This window comes from Pseudophryne corroboree, chromosome 9 (genome assembly GCF_028390025.1).
Source record: "Pseudophryne corroboree isolate aPseCor3 chromosome 9, aPseCor3.hap2, whole genome shotgun sequence".
Taxonomy (NCBI): domain Eukaryota; kingdom Metazoa; phylum Chordata; class Amphibia; order Anura; family Myobatrachidae; genus Pseudophryne; species Pseudophryne corroboree.
In genome coordinates this window covers 380,597,482-380,611,594 of record NC_086452.1, presented here as the reverse complement: position 1 = coordinate 380,611,594, position 14,113 = coordinate 380,597,482, and the positions used below count along the sequence as shown (strand labels likewise).

Genomic DNA, 14,113 nt, shown 5'->3' with positions numbered 1-14,113 from the left:
CACACGCCTGGCTGAAGCCAAGGCTAACAGCATCGACACCTTCCATGTGAGATATTTTAAGTCCACAGTGGAAAGTGGTTCAAACCAATGTGACTTTAGAAAACTCAACACCACATTGAGATCCCAAGGTGCCACTGGAGGCACAAAAGGAGGCTGTATGTGCAGCACCCCTTTTACAAATGTCTGAACTTCAGGTACTGAAGCCAGTTCTTTCTGGAAGAAAATCGACAGGGCCGAAATTTGAACCTTAATGGACCCTAATTTTAGGCCCATAGACAGTCCTGTTTGCAGGAAATGAAGGAAACGACCCAGTTGAAATTCCTCTGTAGGGGCCTTCTTGGCCTCACACCACGCAACATATTTACGCCAAATGCGGTGATAATGTTTTGCGGTTACGTCCTTCCTGGCTTTGACCAGAGTAGGGATGACTTTTTCTGGAATGCCTTTTTCCCCTCAGGATCCGGCGTTCAACCGCCATGCCGTCAAACGCAGCCGCGGTAAGTCTTGGAACAGACAAGGCCCCTGCAGTAGCAGGTCCTTTCTTAGAGGTAGAGGCCACGGTTCGTCCGTGAGCATCTCTTGAAGTTCCGGGTACCAAGTCCTTCTTGGCCAATCCGGAACCACGAGTATAGTTCTTACCCTCTCCTTCTTATGATTCTCAGTACTTTTGGTATGAGAGGCAGAGGAGGGAACACATACACTGACTGGTACACCCACGGCGTTACCAGAGCGTCCACTGCTATTGCCTGAGGGTCCCTTGACCTGGCGCAATATCTGTCCAGTTTTTTGTTTAGACGTGACGCCATCATGTCCACCTTTGGTTTTTCCCAACGGTTTACAATCAGGTGGAAGACTTCTGGGTGAAGTCCCCACTCTCCCGGGTGAAGGTCGTGTCTGCTGAGGAAGTCTGCTTCCCAGTTGTCCACTCCCGGAATGAACACTGCTGACAGTGCTATCACATGATTTTCCGCCCAGCGAAGAATCCTTGCAGCTTCTGCCATTGCCCTCCTGCTTCTCGTGCCGCCCTGTCTGTTTACGTGGGCGACTGACATGATGTTGTCCGATTGGATCAACACCGCCTGACCCTGAAGCAGAGGTTTTGCTTGACTTAGGGCATTGTAAATGGCCCTTAGTTCCAGAATGTTTATATGAAGAGATGTTTCCATGCTTGACCACAAGCCCTGGAAATTCCTTCCCTGTGCGACTGCTCCCCAGCCTCTCAGGCTGGCATCCGTGGTTACCAGGATCCAATCCTGAATGCCAAATCTGCGGCCCTCTAGTAGATGAGCACTCTGCAGCCACCACAGGAGAGACACCCTTGTCCTTGGCGACAGGGTTATCCGCTGATGCATCTGCAGATGCGATCCGGACCATTTGTCCAGTAGATCCCACTGAAACGTTCTTGCATGGAATCTTTCGAATGGAATCGCTTCGTAAGAAGCCACCATTTTTCCCAGGACCCTCGTGCACTGATGCACTGAGACCTGGCCTGGTTTTAGGAGGTTCCTGACTAGCTCGGATAACTCCCTGGCCTTCTCCTCCGGGAGAAACACCTTCTTCTGGACTGTGTCCAGAATCATTCCTAGGAACAGTAGACGTGTCGTTGGAATCAGCTGCGATTTTGGAATATTTAGAATCCACCCGTGCTGACGTAACACTACCTGAGATAGTGCTACTCCGACTTCTAACTGTTCCCTGGATCTTGCCCTTATCAGGAGATCGTCCAAGTAAGGGATAATTAAAATGCATTTTCTTCGTAGAAGAATCATCATTTCGGCCATTACCTTGGTAAAGACCCGAGGTGCCGTGGACAATCCAAACGGCAGCGTCTGAAACTGATAATGACAGTTTTGTACTACAAACCTGAGGTACCCTTGGTGAGAAGGGTATATTGGGACGTGGAGATAAGCATCTTTGATGTCCAGAGACACCATATAGTCCCCTTCTTCCAGGTTCGCTATCACTGCTCTGAGTGACTCCATCTTGAATTTGAACCTTTTTATGTAAGTGTTCAAGGATTTCAGATTTAAAATTGGTCTCACCGAGCCGTCCGGCTTCGGTACCACAAACAGCGTGGAATAATACCCCTTTCCTTGTTGCAGAAGGGGTACCTTGATTATCACCTGCTGGGAATACAGCTTGTGAATGGCTTCCAAAACTGCCTCCCTGTCGGAGGGAGACTTTGGTAAAGCAGACTTCAGGAACCGACGAGGGGGAAACGCCTCGAATTCCAGTTTGTACCCCTGCGATACTACCTGTAGAATCCAGGGATCCACTTGCGAGTGAGCCCACTGCGCGTTGAAATTCTTGAGACGGGCCCCCACCATATCTGAGTCTGCTTGTAAAGCCCCAGCGTCATGCTGAAGACTTGGCAGAAGCAGGGGAGGGCTTCTGCTCCTGGGAAGCGGCTGCATGGTGCAGTCTTTTTCCTCTTCCTCTGCCCCGGGGCAGAAAGGAGTGGCCTTTTGCTCGCTTGTACTTATGGGAACGAAAGGACTGAGTTTGAAAAGACGGTGTCTTTTTCTGCTGATGTGAAGTGACCTGGGGTAAAAAGGTGGATTTTTCCAGCCGTTGCCGTGGCCACCAGGTCCGATAGACCAGCCCCAAATAACTCCTCCCCTTTATACGGCAATACTTCCATGTGCCGTTTGGAATCCGCATCCCCTGACCACTGTCGCGTCCATAACGCTCTTCTGGCAGAGATGGACATAGCACTTACTCTTGATGCCAGGGGGCAAATATCCCTCTGTGCATCACGCATATATAGTAATGCATCCTTTAAATGTTCTATAGTTAACAAAATATTGTCCCTATCCAGGGTATCAATATTCTCAGTCAGGGAATCCGACCATGCGACTCCAGCACTGCACATCCAGGCTGAGGCGATTGCTGGTCGCAGTATAACACCAGTATGTGTGTATATACTTTTTAGGATATTTTCCAGCCTTCTATCAGCTGGTTCTTTGAGGGTGGCCGTATCAGGAGACGGTAACGCTACTTGTTTAGATAAACGTGTGAGCGCCTTATCTACCCTAGGGGGTGTTTCCCAACGCGCCCTAACCTCTGGCGGGAAGGGATATAATGCTAATAATTTTTTAGAAATTAGCTGTTTTTTATCGGGGGAAACCCACGCTTTATCACACACCTCATTTATTTCCTCTGACTCAGGAAAAACTATTGGTAGTTTTTTCACACCCCACATAATACCCTTCTTTGTGGTACTTGTAGTGTCAGAAAGGTTCAATGCCTCTTTCATTGCCGTGATCATGTAACGTGTGGCCCTACTGGACATTACGTTTGTCTCGTCACCGTCGACACTAGACTCAGTATCTGTGTCAGGGTCTGTGTCGACCCACTGAGGTAACGGGCGTTTTAACGCCCCTGACGGTGTCTGAGACGCCTGGACAGGCACTAATTGATTTGCCGGCTGTCTCATGTTGTCAACAGTTTTTTGCAAATTGCTGACATTATCACTTAATTGTTTAAATACAATCATCCAGTCAGGTGTCGACTCCCTAGGGGGTGACATCACCAACACAGGCAACTGCTCCGCCTCCACATCATTTTCCTCCTCATACATGTCGACACACGCGTACCGACACACAGCACACACACCGGGAATGCTCTGATAGAGGACAGGACCCCACTTAGCCCTTTGGAGAGACAGAGGGAGAGTCTGCCAGCACACACCCAGCGCTATATATATATATACAGGGATAACCTTATATAAGTGTTATTCCCTTATAGCTGCTGTTATTATCGTTATTTGCTGCCAAAAATGCCCCCCCTTCTCTTTTTTACCCTGATTCTGAAGCAGGACTGCAGGGGAGAGTCAGGGAGCCGTCCTTCCAGCGGAGCTGTGAGGGAAAATGGCGCTTGTGTGCTGAGGAGATAGGCTCCGCCCCTTCACGACGTCCTTATCTCCCGCTTTTTTGTGTAAAAATGGCAGGGGTTAAAATACATCCATATAGCCCAGGAGCTATATGTGATGTATTCGTTTTGCCACCTAAGGTATATACTGTTATATTGCGTCTCAGGGCGCTCCCCCCCAGCGCCCTGCACCCTCAGTGACCGGAGTGTGAAGTGTGCTGAGAGCAATGGCGCACAGCTGCGGTGCTGTGCGCTACCTTAGTCTGAAGACAGGATGTCTTCTGCCGCCGATTTCACCGGACCTCTTCGTCTCTTCTGGCTCTGTAAGGGGGACTAAACTTTTATTCTAAGCAGCTCAGGAGAGCCACCTAGATTGCACCCTTCTCGGCCGGGCACAAAAATCTAACTGGGGCTTGGAGGAGGGTCATAGGGGGAGGAGCCAGTGCACACCACCTGATCCTTAAGCTTTTATTTTGTGCCCTGTCTCCTGCGGAGCCGCTATTCCCCATGGTCCTTACGGAGTCCCAGCATCCACTAGGACGTCAGAGAAACCTATTTAAACTTTTACTCTAAGCAGCTCAGGAGAGCCACCTAGATTGCACCCTTCTCGTTCGGGCACAAAATCTTAACTGAGGCTTGGAGGGGGGTCATGGGGGGAGGAGCCAGTGCACACCAGCTAGTCCTAAAGCTTTTACTTTGTGCCCAGTCTCCTGCGGAGCCGCTATTCCCCATGGTCCTTTCGGAGTCCCCAGCATCCACTAGGACATTAGAGAAACATATTTCCAATCTCTCATCTCTGCTCAAGCTTTTAACTCCAAGCAACTTTTTAATACATTTAAATCACTTCTTGTTCCTCCCTCACGAACCCACCAGCCACTGTCAGTGCGCAAGATCTTGCTTCCTATTTCAAGGACAAGATTAAGAATCTTGAAATGAAATGAATGAAATGACATGCTCTTCCACAGCTAGTGACCTGCTCAATTCCCTGCCTGAACCCTCTAACACCTTCTCTTCATTTGATCCTACAAATGAAGATGAAGTATCTGCGCTCTTCATCTGCCTACTCTACTACCTCTCCCCTTGATTCTATAGCCTCACAAATTAGTAAAGCTCTGTCTGCTGTGCTCATCTCAACCTTAACTAAAATCTGTAATCTCTCTCTGTCTACTGGTATCTTTCCTTCTCTATACAAGCATGCAGTGATTACTCCCATTCTGAAAAAAAACAAAACTCTGACCCCAACTCTCTTTCAAACTACCGTCCCATCTCTCAGCTCCCATGCCCCTCCAAGCTACTTGAGAGAATTGCCTACACTCACCTCACACACTTTCTTAACTCACACAGCCTACTGGATTCACTTCAGTCAGGAATTCGTGCCCAACACTCCATAGACACAGCACTGACTAAGGTAGTGAATGATTTGGTCACTGCTAAATCTAAAGGCCATTACTTACTACTTATTCTCCTTGAGCTCTCTGCTGCTTTTGACACTGTTGATTACTCTCCTCTCATACAAACACTAAAATCCCTAGGTATTCAAGACACAGCGCTTTCTTGGTTGTCATCCTACCTATCTAATCGCTCCTTCAGTGTTCGTTTCTCCGATTCCACCTCCTCTTCTCTACCTCTCTCAGTTGGAGTACGGCAAGGCTCAGTCTTAGGTCCTCTGCTTTTCTCTATCTATAACTCATCTCTTGGTAAACTAATCAGCTCTTTCAGATTTCAGAACCATCTGTATGCGGATGATACTCAAATCTACCTATCCTCCCCAGATTTGTCACCATATGTATTGGCCCGTGTCACAGAATGCCTTTCTGCCATTTCATCTTGAATGACATCTCAACACCTCAAACTTAATATTTCCAAAACAGAATTAATTATATTTCCACCGGCCAATAGTAGTTACCATCCTGATATCTCTATCACTGTTGATAACTCAGCAATCATCCCTACCCCACAAGCTCGCTGCCTAGGTGTCATTCTTGACTCTGAACTGTCCTTTGTTCCCCACATTCAATCTGTCTCAAGATCGTGTTACATTCATCTAAGAAACATATCCAAAATACGACCATATCTTACACAAGACACAGCAGAAACTCTAATCCATGCTCTCATTATCTCCTGCATTGATTATTGTAATAGTCTCCTGACTGGTCTTCCCAAATACAGGCTCTCACCACTACAATCCATTTTGAATGCAGCTGCGAGGCTAATCTTCCTCGCGAGACATTCATTGTCTGCAGATCCGCAATGTCAGTCCCTCCATTGGTTATCAGTATTCTACTGTATTAAATATAAAATACTTTTACTTACATACAAGGCCATTAACCAAATTGCACCAACATACATCACTTCACTCATCTCAAAATACCTCCCAACCTGCCCTCGCCTCTCTGCACAAGATCTGCATCTCATCCACACGCATTACTTGTTCACACTCAAAATTACAGGACTTTATCCGGGCTTCACCCACTCTGTGGAATGCCCTCCCATGCACAATAAGACTCGCCTCTAGTCTCCAAACCTTTAAACGTTCCCTGAAAACTCACCTCTTCAGACAAGTCTATCAAATTCCAGACCCATCCACATAACCTTCAGTGCTTCAATTACATCCTCTCTGTAGAGTCCACATAACATCACATATCTTGTCTTTCTTTACTCTCACACCCTCCTGACACTTGGCCAGCATTGCAGGGGGATCATATCATACAACACATTAAGAACCTAGCAATCTGGTGGACCATTATGCAATAGGTAGCATCTATCCTTGTGTATCAATGCCTATTTCCCTATAGATCGTAAGCTTGCGAGCAGGGCCTTCTTACCTCTATGTTTGTCTGTTTTTACTCAGTTTTGTTCTATTACTGTTGTACTAATTGTAAAGTGCAACAGAATATACCGCGCTATATAAGAAACTGTTAATAAATAAATAACTAAGTAGTTGGATGCTGATTGGTTGTTACTTTATCTCCCCCCCCCCCTCCAAGACCTTTGCCCCTAAGAGTATAATATTACACTAGATTATATGAAAACGTACCTTTGATTATTCTCAGTAAAATATTCCTAAGTGACCTACACCTACTGAGTGCCCACTCCTGCACGCAGAAATAATTTGGGTATAGCTGCATAAAGGCAATGAAATACAAACACTGGTTTCTCTTTTCTTTTTTACAATAGTTTACATAAGGGCAGATTTGTTACTGATCAAAGAAACTGATTAGGGATCATATGTAAGCAGAGCTGTTCTGACGTCCAGAAAAAAGCATCCCCTTCTATACTTACTGTATACAGCGGTGTGCTCAGATGCCCAAGACAGGATCTGTTTAAAAACCTAATTGCTTGGCAAATCCCATCGAGACTCTTTTCCTTATAAATGGAGACGCTAACTCAGCCGAGCAAGCGGCATAATAGTGCTAAATACTAATACCTGGATAAACTCAAACCCTTTACATAACATGTTGCTGAAAATGTATCTGAATCCCTCTAGTTTGCAAAGAAAATGTAAACAAGAGGCACCTAAATGTTATCTGTAGGTTTTAGACATTGGACGCTGTATTAAACACAATAAAGCCTAACATTATATACACAAAGTAAATGTGTAACCTTTTAATCCCCACTGATGTTCAGAACCACAGTGGCAACACGAACACAAGGGACATGAATACTATGGAACCAGAACCATCAATGTCTCATGCATGCTTACTGCTAATACAAAACAGAAAACAAGCGCGAATCCTATTCTGCATATCTGCCTCATCTTCAGTAACACCACAATATCCTTAGTCTTTACTGATTTAGCATCACCTACCTCTGCCCTGTTTCACTAGTCACATCCTCGTCCGGTAACATCCACATTTTAAATATTGCTAAATGATGCCCTTCTCTTACACAGGATGCAACGAAAACTCTTATCCATTCTCTCATCACTTCCCATCTCGACTACAGCAAGCTCATCTGTTAATCCATCTGTACCCATCACATTCTTTATAAATGCTGCAAGAATGCCGATCTTCCTCTCATTCTGCTCCACATGCACCAAAAAGCCCCCAAATACACCAGATTCCAATTCAAATCGCTCGCCTTCAACTAAAAGGTCTTCATACATCACAAACCTCATCTCAATAGCCTCCCTCATACTATCAACCTACAGTGCTCATTTAACCTTGGACAAGGACAAGTGGGACTAGTCATTCTCATTGCACAGGTTCAGTTTGGAGGCGGTAACCTAAAAGTTAAAAGTCCTCCATTTACAGATGCTTGCACTCGAACACAGGAGGGGGCGAGGTTTGATGAACACAGGAGGGGGCGAGGTTTGATGACATCATCACATTTGGCTCACAATTACGTCATTAAGCCCCAACCCTCCCAGAATAAACTTTGCACAAACTTTTAAGGGAGAGAGTATTAAAAGTGCTCTCTCCCCCACATCCTGGCTCCCGCATACTCACGGGTAACCTTATATCAATAAGGGGAGTCACTCTTTAAAATAATGCGAGTCCTAAAAAGTTATTCTCTTATCATGTGTGTTCACCACTGCACCAATTATTATTAAGTTTAAGGAGAAAGAATATTTCTCCCAACCAGGCTTCAATAAACTTAAGGGCACCTTTATTTGAACGAGCAGTGTGCTCTTTGATATAATATGGCCCCCTTAGTGGTTACGGTCTACTATCCCGTCATACTACTCACAATGGAACGTCAGAACCGCTGTCCCAACCTCTACAGAGTCATACTTACCACACTTGTATTAGTTCTGGATTCTTCCCACCTGTACTTATTTGTCTCGCCTCTATTTCCCAGTGTTCTGTGTGCCATGTTTTACCCAATGACCAGGCGACTCACAGATACAGGTCAATAGCAATAAGAGAGAAAGTTAATGTAACTCTAGTTCCATACCTACAGCGGGTTCCATACGCACACTGTCCTTTCTGGAAGAAGCGGCAAATGGTTGAAGGTTTACTTGTGGCCAAGTCATGGGAAAACAAGCAGCGGCTTCCTTCTCGACATACGCCATGTATGAAATACCTGAAAACAGAGACTCATTTATTCTCAAACGCAGGTACAAAAGACAGACAGAGATCTTGCAAAACTGTTATAGCCAGGTGCTCTTGTTCCAGTCAGATCTTCATTAAATCTGGTTTAACCATGCTGACAAAGCAACAAAGCCAAGAAACCGAGCTTGAATGACTATTAGCTTACAGTGTACACAGAACACTAATACTTTACACGCATTTCTCACAGGCTAGAGCACCATATGTTCACTCGATTGTATCTACATATCAGTCCTTTTTTAACTGCTAGCGTGGAAACACTATATGAGCCATATATATGACTGTTGGTTTTGGTTGCTTTGGAAACAGCTATTTTATCATTAAAAAGTAACTTGTGATTTCCTGTTTTGCTACATCTCAGGTTGGCTCTTAGGCCATAAGTCATCATTTCAAATTGGATAAATAAAAAAAAAATACATAGGATTTTAATTACCTACCGGTAAATCCTTTTCTCATAGTCCGTAGAGGATACTGGGGTCCATATTAGTACCATGGGGTATAGACGGGTCCTTTGGGAGCCACTGGCTCTTTAAGAGTTTAATAGTTTAATAGTGTGGGCTGGCTCCTCCCTCTATGCCCCTCCTACCAGACTCAGTCTAGAAACTGTGCCCTAGGAGACGGACATACTTCGAGAGAAGGAAATACACAGATAGTGGGGAGATTCACACATCATAAAAAAGGAAAGCCAAGCTAACCAACTTGGAAAAATTCAGCAATGGCTGAAACAACAATACTGAACCAAGTAACAATGCAGGAATACATATCACTGTCCAGCATCCTCTACGGACTATGAGACAAGGATTTACCGGTAGGTAATTAAAATCCTATTTTCTCTGACGTCCTAGAGGATGCTGGAGTCCATATTAGTACCATGGGGATGTTCCAAAGCTCCCAGTACGGGAGGGAGAGTGCTGAGGTTCCTGCAGAACAGATTGGCCTCTGAGGACCTAAAGTTTGGTCAAAGTATCGAACTTGAAGAACTTAGCAAACGTGTTCGACCCTGACCAAGTAGCTGCTCGGCAAAGCTGTAAAGCCGAGACACCCCGGGCAGCTGCCCAGGAAGAACCCACCAAACGAGTACAGTGGGCCTTAACAGATTTTGGACACGGAAAGCCTGCCGTAGAATAAGCATGCTGGATAGTAAACCTGCTTAGAAGCAAGACACCCAACCTTGTTGGGATCATAAAGGATAAACAGAGCATCCGACTTCCTGTGACGAGAGGCTCTCGTCACATAAAATAAGATTTTACTTACCGATAAATCTATTTCTCGTAGTCCGTAGTGAATGCTGGGACTCCGTCAGGACCATGGGGATTAGCGGCTCCGCAGGAGACAGGGCACAAAAATAAAAGCTTTAGGACTAGGTGGTGTGCACTGGCTCCTCCCCCTATGACCCTCCTCCAAGCCTCAGTTAGGATACTGTGCCCGGACGAGCGTACACAATAAGGAAGGATTTTGAATCCCGGGTAAGACTCATACCAGCCACACCAATCACACCGTACAACTTGTGATCTGAACCCAGTTAACAGTATGACAAACGTAGGAGCCTCTGAACAGACGGCTCACAACAATAACAACCCGATATTTTTGTAACAATAACTATGTACAAGTATTGCAGACAATCCGCACTTGGGATGGGCGCCCAGCATCCACTACGGACTACGAGAAATAGATTTATCGGTAAGTAAAATCTTATTTTCTCTGACGTCCTAGTGGATGCTGGGACTCCGTCAGGACCATGGGGATTATACCAAAGCTCCCAAACGGGCGGGAGAGTGTGGATGACTCTGCAGCACCGAATGAGAGAACTCCAGGTCCTCTTTAGCCAGGGTATCAAATTTGTAGAATTTTACAAACGTGTTCTCCCCCGACCACGTAGCTGCTCGGCAGAGTTGTAATGCCGAGACCCCTCGGGCAGCCGCCCAAGATGAGCCCACCTTCCTTGTGGAATGGGCCTTGATAGATTTAGGCTGTGGCAGGCCTGCCACAGAATGTGCAAGTTGAATTGTGCTACAAATCCAACGAGCAATCGTCTGCTTAGAAGCAGGAGCACCCAGCTTGTTGGGTGCATACAGTATAAACAGCGAGTCAGATTTTCTGACTCCAGCCGTCCTTGAAATATATATTTTCAATGCCCTGACAACGTCCAGCAACTTGGAATCCTCCAAATCGCTAGTAGCCGCAGGCACCACAATAGGCTGGTTCAGGTGAAACGCTGAAACCACCTTAGGCAGAAACTGAGGACGCGTCCGCAGTTCTGCCCTGTCCGAATGGAAAATCAGATATGGGCTTTTATACGATAAAGCCGCCAATTCTGACACTCTCCTGGCTGAAGCCAGGGCCAGTAGCATGGTTACTTTCCATGTAAGATATTTCAAAACCACCGATTTGAGTGGCTCAAACCAATGGGATTTGAGAAAATCCAAAACTACATTAAGATCCCACGGAGCCACTGGGGGCACAACCGGGGGCTGTATATGTAGTACTCCTTTTACAAAAGTCTGGACTTCAGGAACTGAAGCCAATTCTTTCTGGAAGAAAATCGACAGGGCCGAAATTTGAACCTTAATGGACCCTAATTTGAGGCCCATAGACAATCCTGTTTGCAGGAAATGTAGGAATCGACCCAGTTGAAATTCCTCCGTCGGGGCCTTCCTGGCCTCACACCACGCAACATATTTTCTCCAAATGCGGTGATAATGTTGTGCAGTCACCTCCTTCCTGGCTTTTACCAGGGTAGGGATGACCTCTTCCGGAATGCCTTTTTCCCTTAGAATTCGGCGTTCAACCGCCATGCCGTCAAACGCAGCCGCGGTAAGTCTTGGAATAGACACGGTCCCTGCTGAAGCAGGTCCCATCTTAGAGGTAGAGGCCACGGATCTTCCGTGAGCATCTCCTGAAGTTCCGGGTACCAAGTTCTTCTTGGCCAATCCGGAGCCACGAGTATCGTTCTTACTCCCTTTTGCCGTATAATTCTCAGTACTTTTTGTATGAGAGGCAGAGGAGGAAACACATACACTGACTGGAACACCCACGGTGTTACCAGAGCGTCCACAGCTATTGCCTGAGGGTCTCTTGACCTGGCGCAATACCTGTCCAGTTTTTTGTTGAGGCGGGACGCCATCATATCCACCTTTGGTTTTTCCCAACGGTTCACAATCATGTGGAAGACTTCTGGATGAAGTCCCCACTCTCCCGGGTGTAGATCGTGTCTGCTGAGGAAGTCCGCTTCCCAGTTGTCCACTCCCGGAATGAACACTGCTGACAGTGCTATCACATGATCTTCCGCCCAGCGAAGAATCCTTGCAGCTTCTGCCATTGCCCTCCTGCTTCTTGTGCCGCCCTGTCTGTTTACGTGGGCGACTGCCGTGATGTTGTCCGACTGGATCAACACCGGCTGACCCTGAAGCAGGGGTTTTGCCAGGCTTAGAGCATTGTAAATCGCTCTTAGCTCCAGTATATTTATGTGAAGAGACATCTCCAGGCTTGACCACACTCCCTGGAAGTTTCTTCCCTGTGTGACCGCTCCCCAGCCTCTCAGACTGGCATCCGTGGTCACCAGGACCCAGTCCTGTATGCCGAATCTGCGGCCCTCTAACAGATGAGCACTCTGCAACCACCACAGAAGAGACACCCTTGTCCGTGGAGACAAAGTTATCCGCTGATGCATCTGCAGATGCGATCCGGACCATTTGTCCAGCAGATCCCACTGAAAAGTTCGTGCGTGGAATCTGCCGAATGGAATCGCTTCGTAAGAAGCCACCATTTTTCCCAGGACTCTTGTGCATTGATGCACAGACACTTTTCCTGGTTTTAGGAGGTTCCTGACAAGTTCGGATAACTCCCTGGCTTTCTCCTCCGGAAGAAACACCTTTTTCTGAACCGTGTCCAGAATCATTCCCAGGAACAGCAGACGTGTCGTCGGGGTCAATTGAGATTTTGGAAAATTCAGAATCCACCCGTGCTGTTGCAGCACTACTTGGGTTAGTGCTACTACGTCCCCCAGCTGTTCTCTGGACCTTGCCCTTATCAGGAGATCGTCCAAGTAAGGGATAATTAATACGCCTTTTCTTCGCAGAAGAAACATCATTTCGGCCATTACCTTGGTAAAGACCCGAGGTGCCGTGGACAATCCAAACGGCAGCGTCTGAAACTGATAATGACAGTTTTGCAGCACGAACCTGAGGTACCCTTGATGTGAAGGGCAAATTGGGACATGCAGGTAAGCATCCTTGATGTCCAGGGACACCATAAAGTCCCCTTCTTCCAGATTCGCTATCACTGCTCTGAGTGACTCCATCTTGAACTTGAATTTTTGTATGTACAGGTTCAAAGATTTCAGATTTAGAATAGGTCTTACCGAGCCGTCCGGCTTCGGTACCACAAATAGTGTGGAATAATACCCCTTTCCCTGTTGTAGGAGGGGTACCTTGACTATCACCTGCTGAGAATACAGCTTGTGAATGGCTTCCAATACCGTCGCCCTGTCTGAGGGAGACGTTGGCAGAGCAGACTTTAGGAACCGGCGAGGAGGAGACTTCTCGAATTCCAACCTGTAACCCTGAGATACTACCTGCAGGATCCAGGGGTCCACCTGTGAGTGAGCCCACTGTGCGCTGAAATTCTTGAGTCGACCCCCCACCGCCCCCGAGTCCGCTTGTAAAGCCCCAACGTCATGCTGAGGGCTTTGCAGAAGCCGGGGAGGGCTTCTGCTCCTGGGAGGGAGCTGCTTGGTGCACTCTCTTACCCTTTCCTTTGCCTCGGGGCAGATATGACTGTCCTTTTGCCCGCTTGTTCTTATAGGAACGAAAGGACTGCGGCTGAAAAGACGGTGTCTTTTTCTGTTGGGAGGGGACCTGAGGTAAAAAGGTGGATTTCCCGGCTGTTGCCGTGGCCACCAAATCCGATAGACCGACCCCAAATAATTCCTCCCCTTTATACGGCAATACTTCCATATGCCGTTTGGAATCCGCATCACCTGACCACTGTCGCGTCCATAAACTTCTTCTGGCAGATATGGACATCGCACTTACTCTCGATGCCAGAGTGCAAATATCCCTCTGAGCATCTCGCATATAAAGAAAAGCATCCTTTAATTGCTCTATAGTCAATAAAATACTGTCCCTATCCAGGGTATCAATATTTTCAGTCAGGGAATCCGACCAAACCACCCCAGCACTGCACATCCATGC

The 14,113-nt window shown here is 46.8% G+C and overlaps 1 protein-coding gene across 3 annotated transcripts in view; it reads right to left on the bottom strand.

Annotated features, from left to right (window-relative positions):
- MKRN2 (makorin ring finger protein 2) overlaps window positions 1–14,113 on the bottom strand; it is a 40,178-nt gene that overhangs the window by 15,878 nt on the left and 10,187 nt on the right. For all 3 annotated transcript variants that reach the window (XM_063940782.1, XM_063940783.1, XM_063940781.1), the window contains exon 2: window positions 8,767–8,895. In XM_063940782.1, coding sequence (XP_063796852.1) covers window positions 8,767–8,895 — 129 coding nt within the window. The remainder of the gene's footprint in view (window positions 1–8,766; window positions 8,896–14,113) is intronic.